This window comes from Neophocaena asiaeorientalis, unplaced genomic scaffold, assembly GCF_003031525.2.
Source record: "Neophocaena asiaeorientalis asiaeorientalis breed wild unplaced genomic scaffold, Neophocaena_asiaeorientalis_V1.1 scaffold166, whole genome shotgun sequence".
NCBI classification, from domain to species: domain Eukaryota; kingdom Metazoa; phylum Chordata; class Mammalia; order Artiodactyla; family Phocoenidae; genus Neophocaena; species Neophocaena asiaeorientalis.
In genome coordinates, this window is record NW_020174933.1 from 3,863,374 (window position 1) to 3,873,187 (window position 9,814).

General features: G+C 44.1%; 1 protein-coding gene across 4 annotated transcripts in view; it reads right to left on the minus strand.

The window, feature by feature from the left end:
- TBCE (tubulin folding cofactor E) overlaps positions 1-9,814 on the minus strand; it is a 113,173-nt gene that overhangs the window by 20,199 nt on the left and 83,160 nt on the right. For all 4 annotated transcript variants that reach the window (XR_003005488.1, XM_024761436.1, XM_024761437.1 and 1 more), the window contains 2 exons: positions 7,099-7,284; positions 2,417-2,505 (listed from right to left, as the gene is read on the minus strand). Coding sequence is in view for 3 of the 4 variants with exons in the window: in XM_024761436.1 (XP_024617204.1) it covers positions 2,417-2,505; positions 7,099-7,284 (275 nt within the window). In the remaining variant the exon portion in view is untranslated. The remainder of the gene's footprint in view (positions 1-2,416; positions 2,506-7,098; positions 7,285-9,814) is intronic.

Here is a 9,814-nt window from a genome sequence, read left to right on the forward strand (position 1 = left end):
CCGGTTTGCTGGTGGGTCGCAGGCCTAAGCTATTTACTCTTCGGCTCTTTAGGGAACAGCTTGCCGCCTCCCGACCTAAGGAGACTCTAGAAGAACCCGGGGCGCAGCAGGGACTCGGAAATAACGCCCAGGACCCTGGGGGCGGGATTCTTACGCCCTAAAGGTGAGACACAGAGCAGCACGACGCATCCAAGCTCTGGGTCTCGCTGCCGACAGAGCGAAGCTCAGTGGCGGAAACGGCAAAGAAAAGCTGGGCTTTTTTCCCCTAGTAGAACAACTACCACCTATAGGTGCCGAATCAAGCAGAAGGAGAGTTGCAAGCACGCGCCTGCTAGACACCAGCTGGACAGAGCATCCTCGGCAGCCACCTGGCTGAAAGCTCCCTCTGAGGGTCTCAAAGCCGCCACAGGAGCAGAGGGGCTTGGCCCCGACGTGGGCGTTCCCTCCGGTCCCCGCAGTGCGGCCCCTCGTGCCGCCTGTGTCCCACAGCCGCTCCACCCTAGCCGCGGGCCCTCATGCGATGGCTGAGCCGGGCACGTCTCAGGGCTGGCGGTCCAACTCCAGCCGCCCGTCATTTCCACCGCCTCTGCTAACTCTGGGCTGTTAGGTTGGTGGGAAAGGGTTCAAGGCCAGTCATTCTCCACTCACTCATGCTTTCCATTGTGTAGCCAGAATTATACATATTTCTGCTAGCCTGTACAGATCACAGGCACCACCTGTATTCTGATATCAACTCCAGACAGGCCAACAGTTGTGAATGTCGTCCCCACACGCGTGTGCACACACGCACACACACGCACACACGCAGTTCAGGGAGCGCCTGGTGCTCTTGTTCCTGTGGGCAGAGGATCTCCCCACGTTCAGAGCCAGCTGGTGAGGCATCTCTTCCCCAGCGGAGCTCGCCAACCTGACACACTCCCACTGCCTTCAGCCCCAGCTGAGCGAATGACCTCAGAGAGGATTCAGCCTAAAAACGGTGACTGGATTAAACACACCAGGCAATCCTTCAACTTCGCGCAAGAATTCGATCAGCAAGTGCAAGGCATTCATCACTGAGTCTGCAGATATCAGCGGTGACTTGGTTATCTCACCAAACCTCATTGCCTCACGTCTTAGGGGATGTTCTTCCCCAGCAGAGAGCGCGGTAGAAACAAACGAGCCGCTGACTCCCCAGCACACTGCTGACAACTCCAATCAACCAAACAATTCACATGCCCAAACCCCTCTGCGGACCAGATCTTTTGTGTTGAAGATGAGCCTAGAACCGCCCGATTCCCAGTCTTCCAAAACCACTTAGGAGGAGGCCAGGCAGATTCCAGAATGCGCCGGGCACCTCTGTGGCACTTTGCTCCTTACAAGCTCCATTCCACACCCCGAAATGCCCTGACCTGGCTGCCTAACCTGCAGAGGGAACGACCTTTCCTGTCACCACAAAGCAGATACCACCACGGTGGTTAGAAACATTTTGCTAAAGAAAGTTACTCTCATCTGCCATCTCTTCAGTCAAGAAGCTTGATTGTAAGCTGCTACCTTCTGCATAAACTATTATGTACAGACTAGGCAGACTTAAGGAATTGGGAGAAGACCTTTTAAAGTTAGAGAAAGTCTATTTCATTCGCTTCGAGAAAGTCTATTTCATTCGCCACTGGGTTTTTTTTTTTTTTTAAGGCCAAAAAAATGCATTTATTTGGGGTTTGTTTAGACTGCAGCCCAGGAGACACAGATCCAAGAAGCACTTGAATTGTGTTCCACCAGACTACAAAATGGAGCAAGTTTACTGGGAATTCTTTTAAACTTACCTCCTGTATTTTTAGTTGTGGGAATAAGAGTAATACAGGGCAAAAAAACACACTCGTAAGAGAAGGTAGAGATAAGAGATGACAAACTTTGGAAAAGCCTGTTTTGAGGTATTATAACAAAACTGCATCTAGCTGCATGAACAGGAACCTTAATAAAGGAAAGAGTTTATCTTCCTCCCTCACAGGAAGGCAGCTGGGGCTGGCGCAGTGGCCCGGGTACCATCCAGGATGCCGGCCCCTCTCCATCCCTTCCCTCCCAGGTCGCCCTGGATGGCGTTCTTCCCACAGGTTGGCTGCTGAGCCCTGGGCGTTCTGTCTGCGCTCAAGGCAGGGGAGGACGGAGGGCAATGGACAGAAGCAGATCCAGCCACATCTGTCCCCCTTGAAGGAGCCCCAACCAGAAACTCCCATGTTACATCTCCCTGGTTGGGGCGAGTCACACTGCCTCACCTGAAAGCAAAGGGTCTAGGAAGGTAACAATTTACCTGGGCGGTGACAACCCCAGGTGAGACAGAGTCCCTGTTAGGAGAATGGACACTGGGTAGGCAACCAGGGTGTCTCACTCAAGTGTCAAAGCCAGTCAGACCCCAGTGATGACTTCTCCTTGGGAAGGATACTAGGACAAGCTTTGGCAATTCCTCCTTTGTCACCAGGACCATTTACTGCGCAGTTCCTCAAAGAAACTTCCTGCAACTTGCTCAGCTGACTGCATGAAAAACACATAGTTCACATGTATGCATAAACACGTACGCTATCCACTGGCCCTTTAAAAAATTGAAAAGCATTTCAGACATATAAAAAGGCACCAGAAATAACAAATTCCAGTAGCCACCACCCAACTTAAGAAATAAAGCATTACTGTAAAAAAAAAAAAAGAAAAAGAGAAAGAAACAAAGCATTACAAACATGACACACATAAGTGAAGTCCTCTGTGTCCCTTTCCATCACCCCCTCCCCTCCTCCTCTGTTCCACGTAGGGAACCAGGGCACTGCGTTCGACGCTGACTTAATCTTGAGCATTTCTTAATAGCTTTACTACATATTTCTATGTCCCTAAACAATTACAGCATTTCTGTATATTATGAAATTTGACATAAATGGTAGTGTACTGCGTATATCCTCCTGCAACTGACTTTTCCCCTCAATAGTACGTTATTCAGCAGTAAGATGTAGCTATGTGGACACGTGCTCCAGAGCACACACCTTCACACCTTGTAGTTTGTTACTATACGGAAAGACCACAGGTAATTTATTTCCTCCCCTGGGACAGGTAGATTAGTCCCAACAGTGCTGAAGGACACACCACTGTATAGTTTTTGCGCTCACGTGGGAAAGTCTCTCTAGGGATACAGCCTAGAGAGCGTGAGTGCATGTCTTCAGCTTTTCTAGATACTCTCAGAAGCCACTTTTTCAGTGTAGAGAAGCTGTGTTGTTCTATTCATTAAAAGAGCCCATGTGTTACAGTGCCGGAGAGTTAAGAACACAGGGCCTGGAGCCAGACTGCCTGGGTTCCAATCCCGATTCCACCGCTCCTCTGGTCTTGGGTGAGTTAACATCCGTGTGCCTCAGAATCCACATCTACACACCCACATCCACGGCAGCATTACTCACAACCGTCATATGTAAGCAAACCAAGTGTCCACTGACCGACGAACAAAGTGTGGTCAGTCCTTACAATGGAATATTGTTCAGCCTTGAAAATGAAAGAAATTCTGACACGTGCTGCAACATCTGTGAGCCTGGAGGACGTTATGCTGAGTGACACAGGCCAGTCACAAAAGGACAAGCACTGTGTGACTGCATTTATATGAGGCACCTAAGTGCGCATCGACTTCACAGAGACGTAAGTGGAACGGTGCTTGCCAGGGGCTGGGTGGGGAGAGATGCGCAGCTGTTGCTGAAGGGTTACAGGGTTTCAGTTTGGGAAGATGAAAAGGTTCTGAAGATGGAAGGTGATGACGGCTGCACAACAGTGGGAATGTACCGAACGCCGCTGAACTATACGCTTAAAAATGGTTAACGTGGTAAATTACGCATTATGCATATTTTACAATTTTAAAATGCTATGATAATTTTTAAAAATTTATTTTCGGCTGCGCTGGGTCTTCGTTGCTGCATGCGGTCTTTCTCTCGTTGTGGTGAGAGGGGGCTACTCTTTGCGGTGCGCGGGCTTCTCACAGCAGTGTCTTCTCTTGTTGGGGAGCATGGACTCTAGGCCCGTGGGCTCAGCAGTTGTGACATGTGGGCTCAGTAATTGTGGCGCGTGGGCTTAGTTGCTCGGCGGCTTGTGGGATCTTCCCAGACCAGGGCTCGAACCCGTGTCCCCTGCACTGGCAGGAGGATGCTTAACCACTGCGCCACCAGGGAAGTCCATGCTATGATAATTTAGTGAGTCAGTATTTGTGAAACTCTCAGAATACTGTGTGACATACAGTAAGTCACTTTATAAGCATTTATAAAAATAAACATAAAACTGAAAACCTTTGGGGGGAATACTAAGACCACCATGCAAGGCATCAGCTATTACAATCACCAGAAACTAGGGGGAAAAGACAGCAGCAATGTTCCAAGGCAGAGGCTCCCAAACTTTCTCAGTTCACAGGGCCCTTCACAGTGTTTCAGTAATTTTCCAAGGTGCCCCTAGGCCAAAAGAAACACCTCACTGTTCCATTTAGTAAGCAGTTAGGGCCAAACAACTTAATAATTATTTATGTCCTACCAAACTAGTGTCTGTCTAGTGGGCACTGCACAACTTCCCGAACCCTGGAATCAGACTGGACCCTCACCACCTCCTTTTCCCGTTCCATGATGATTTTCAGGAGATACTGGCTTTTCTTTCAGCACACGAATGGCCAAAAACCCAGCTCTGCAGGGAAATGACACCATGGAAAGGAACAGTAGGACTATCATGAAACTGAACTAGCTCCAACTAGTAGTTTGCACCGTGTCCGACAGATGTCACTGTTTCCCTCTAAAATTCAAAATATCCTGCTGTGCCCCAGTGAGTTTCCTGCAGGCCCGGGAAACCTTGGTACGAAGCTTAGGGATTCAGGTCTGACTTCAGACACCACTCCAGAGCCACAGCCATCTCCAAGGAGAAACCACACATAATGGTCTTTATTTGGTTTTGATTCGTTTATTATGTCTTTTCTCAGTGCTACAAACTCAAAGCTGGTCAGCTGGAATTAATCAGGAGACAATATAATGGCTGAAAGTAGAGGTTTCCATCCCCAGCAGTGATGCCTACCATTCACGGCAGGATCTCAACTGCTATTCCCAACAGCTCTAACAGCTTAGGTATTACTTTGGAGATGAGGAAACTAGGCTTAGAAGCCAGAATTAACTAACTCTAACTGCTGTCAGGGCTAGAAAGTGGCTTAGCTGACACCTGAACCCAGCCTGACTGGCTCCAACATTGGGTCCTTTCCAGGAAAGACACTGGCTAATTACTGAACACACTGATACTCAGGCAGTAGAGTCATTCACCAGAAAACTTCATGCGTTATGCAGCTGCTCATAAACTAGGGCAGGAAAAATCTGTTCGCGTCTGTTGTTAATATTCACAGAGCCCATGGTGCTCTCTGAAAGAGATTAACCAATGTGGGGGGGGGAAGTGCCTCTTTTGGGTAAATGACACTTAAATCTTTGCATTTTAAATGGAAAAAATAGGGACTTCTCTGGTGGTCCAGTGGGTAAGACTCCGCACTCCCAATGCAGGGGGCCAGGGTTCAATCCCTGGTCAGGGAACTAGATCCCACGTGCATGCCGCAACTAAGAAGTCTGTGTGCCGCAACTGAAGGAGCCCGTATGCTGCAACTAAGACTTGAAGCAGCCAAAATAAATTAATTAATTAAAAAATAAATAAATGGAAAAAATAAAGCAAAGAACTCTAACCCTATGAAGCACATAGCTCTATAAATCAACAGCAAAAACCCTTCATGTTAGTAATCTCTCAGTGGTGCATTAGTCACGATTCTTTGTTCAATTTATATATTCTAAATCCTCAACAATGAATGTATATTGTTTGTAATTAACTGTCAAGTTATTGCTTTTTCAAAAATCTTGATTTATTTTGAGTTTTTTCTTTTCTTTTTTTTTAATGCTGGTCATCTGTGCTAAAAAGCAGAGGTATCAAGAAATGAATTTACTGGGAGTTCCTTGATGGTCTAGTGGTTAGGACTTGGCGCCTTCACTGCCATGGCCCGGATTCAATCCCTGGTTGGGAAACTGAGATCCCGCAAGCTGTGCAGTGTGGCCACAATTTCAAAACAAAATTAAAAACTTTTTTAAAAAGAAAGAAATGTATTTACTCTTCAACACTGTCCCCATGTGCACTTAAATTCTGTATCATGTTAAATCTTAATGACAATAATAATAACAAGAGCAACAAAAAGATAGCGAAGAATTTTACTTTGAACAAAACGACAGTTCAATACTTCAGAGACAAAGTAAAAGATCGCAGGCCTATGCCAAGTAGCGGCAAATCTACTCTCCAAAGTGGCCACCAGGGGTCATTACTTGGACGCCTCATCCAGGTCAGGGTCAAACACCACACACTGACCGTCGCTGCTAAACCAGCGTAACCTGGGAGGTTCGTGTGCAGTTGTGTGCGGTTCTGTGTGAATATCAGCTTCCACGCTTTCTGGTTCACGTGGTGCCTCAGAATGAGCAGTGAGCCTGTCTACAGAGCATCACTGCGTTCAGAGAGCTGGAGAGGACAGAGAAAGTTCAAATGCAGCAGTTTCAAAATGCATTATGTAGTGCCCCTCAGACTGCTACACAGTCACTGTGGGTACTTCTTAAAAGCAAGAGCCCATGCATGGTATTCTGATCTAGTAGGTCTGGGATGGGGCCCAGGATTCTGCAATGTTTCAAAAGGAGCCTAGGTGATGAGGGTGTGCATCCAGAGATGGGAACGACTGGGTTCTAGAAGGTGCCATCGTGCTACATGGCACAGGTAACAATGTAGACTTCTGTTTCCATTTTTGACTTATCATCCAGACATCAACCTTAGTTCCTTAATAATTAGTCAATACAATAGAGTATGGTATAAATATTCATAATGGGCAAATCAGTGTTTCATTTCCAATCTAGGGAAGTCCTGTGCTAAAATAAGGACTTTAATTTCCCTGAATACTCAATCCTTGGATTCCTCTGATCTCAATGTACTGTTTTGCAGAAAAGATAAGACCACTTTGGAAGCACAGTTCTGAGCACTGACGTGCAGTCGGGCTGACCTTAAATCCTGAACTTTGATGAACCTGCGAAAGTCGGCTCTACCATTATCGGTTCCACTTACCTTTGCTGTTTTACAACAGAGTCAAAACCAATGGTTTCCACAGGTTTGTTTCCAATTGTAACAATCTGCTCTTTTCCCTCTTCCTCTGTTTCATCCTCTAAAGCATAGCGGTTCTTAATTGCAGTGAGAAAGTCTACTCCAAAATTTACTTTGTTTGGACGAATGAAGGAACCTCCTGTTGGGTGCCTGGGAAAGGAGAGAAACGGAACAGAGAAAATATCATCTATGGGGACCTTTAAATAAGATCACACACACAAAAATCCTTTATAAACTGTCACTCTGCCACAAATGTAAAATGCCTGCATTTACAAATATATTAGCAAATAAAAGCAATTAAACAATTTTTAAAAAGAAGGAAAAAGAAAGTATCATCTACCGTAAGGCAATGTTCTGAAGGCTTTCAGAATTTTCTGTATGCTGAAAAAGTAGAATCAGCATAAAAGGGAGAGTAATATACTAAAAAAAAGGGTAATTCATACAGTTGATCATAAAGGGTTGTGTGCTGATGCGAGCATGTAAAATCCCAATAGATAAACAGACAGATGGAACAGATGATTCACAAAAGAGGAAAGAGAAGAAGTAAATCCATGGGGGAAAAGTCTTACCTTGCTAATAATTAAAGAAATGTAAATTGGGACTTCCCTGGTGGTCCAGTGGTAAAGAATCCACTTTCCAATGCAGGGGACGTGGGTTCGATCCCTGCTCGGGGAATTACATGCTGTGGGGCAACTAAGCCCACACGCCACAACTACTGAGCTCTCATACCTCAACAAGAGAGCCTGCGTGCGGCAAACTACAGAGCCCACGCACCCTGGAGCCTGTGTGCCACAGCTAGAGAGAAGCCCGCGTGCCACAACAAAGACCCGATACAGCCAAAAAATTAAATAAAATATTAAAAAAAAGAAATGTAAATTCAAGCAATGAAACTATTGTCAACAAATCTAGCAAAAAATAAAGTCCTAACACTCAAAGACTGAAAGGTTGGGCTCTTGATTGTATAATCATACTCCTGGGAATTTGTCAGCAGGCAATAATTTAAGAATAAAAACAAAATTGCTTTTACAAAGATTCTATATAATAGCATTTTTTCGGTAACTGAGCAACTCTGGAAACCATAAAAATGCCAGCTGGACAGGAACTATTAAGTAAACCAGACAGATGCAGTCATTAAAATATTCTACCTATAATACTTAATAAAATTACATACAGAATAATGCTGAGATTTCTAAAAATTGAACCAAATTGTACATGACACAACTACAGAGGAATCATATCTATGGCTAGACAAAGATCAAATAAGAACACAAAGAAATGAAAACATCTGTGGATAACAGGGTTATGTACAAAAATCTTTTAAATGATAACTTGAACTAAATGAAAGTTCAAATATGGGACTAAAATAGAGCATGTGGAAAGAATTGTATAGAAATATAGGATATTTTATCACAATTTATATTCAGGTTTTATAACAATTTTTAGTAATAATCTCTAGACGAATTTAAAAAAATATTAATCATATTGCTGTATGTAATGACTGCTGTCAAGGCTTTCCAAGAGATTCAAAACAGATCTTTAGACACATTAAATTTCAGCATTCAGCACTGCATCCTGGCAATGATACCTTACTTTCAGGGAAATCTAAGTATGCCTATAAAACAGCTGTAGAGCAGAAGCAAGAAGAACTACAGTCCTGCAGCCTGTGGAACAAAAACCGGATTCACAGAAAGACAGACAAGATGAAAAGGCAGAGGGCTATGTACCAGATGAAGGAACAATAAAACCCCAGAACAACAACGAAATGAAGTGGAGATAGACAACCTTCCAGAAAAAGAATTCAGAAAAATGATAGTGAAGATGATCCAGGACCTCAGAAACAGAAGGGAGGCAAAGATCGAGAAGATGCAAGAAATGTTTAACAAAGACCTAGAAGAATTAAAAACAAACAAACAGAGATGAACAATACAGTAACTGAAATGAAGACTAACACTAGAAGGAATCAATGGCAGAAAAACTGAGGCAGAAGAACGGATAAGTGACCTGGAAGACAGAATAAAGAAGCTACAACACATACCACAGACATACAAAGCATCCTAAGAGACTACTACAGGCAACTCTATGCCAATAAAATGGACAACCTGGAAGAAATGGACAAATTCCTAGAAAGGTATAAACTTCCAAGCCTGAACCAGGAATAAATAGAAAATATGAAGAGACTAGTAACAAGTAATGAAATTGAAACTGTGATTTAAAATCTTGCAACAAACAAAAGTCTAGGACCAGATGGCTTCACAGGTGAATTCTATCAAACATTCAGAGAAGAGCTAATACCCATCCTTCTCAAACTCTTCCAAAAAATTGCAGAGGAAGGAACACTCCCAAACTCATTCTATGAGGCCACCATCACCCTGATACCAAAACCAGACAAAAACCAGACAAAGATACTACAAAAAAAGAAAATCACAGACCAATATCACTGATGAATGTAGATGCAAAAATCCTCAACAAAATACTAGCAAACAGAATCCAACAACACATTAAAAGGATCATACACCATGATCAAGTGGGATTTATCCCAGGGATGCAAGGATTCTTCAATATACATAAATCAATCATTGTGATACACCATATTAACAAACTGAAGAATAAAAACCATATGATCATCTCAATAGATGCAGAAAAAGCTTTTGACAAAATTCAACACCCATTTATGATAAAA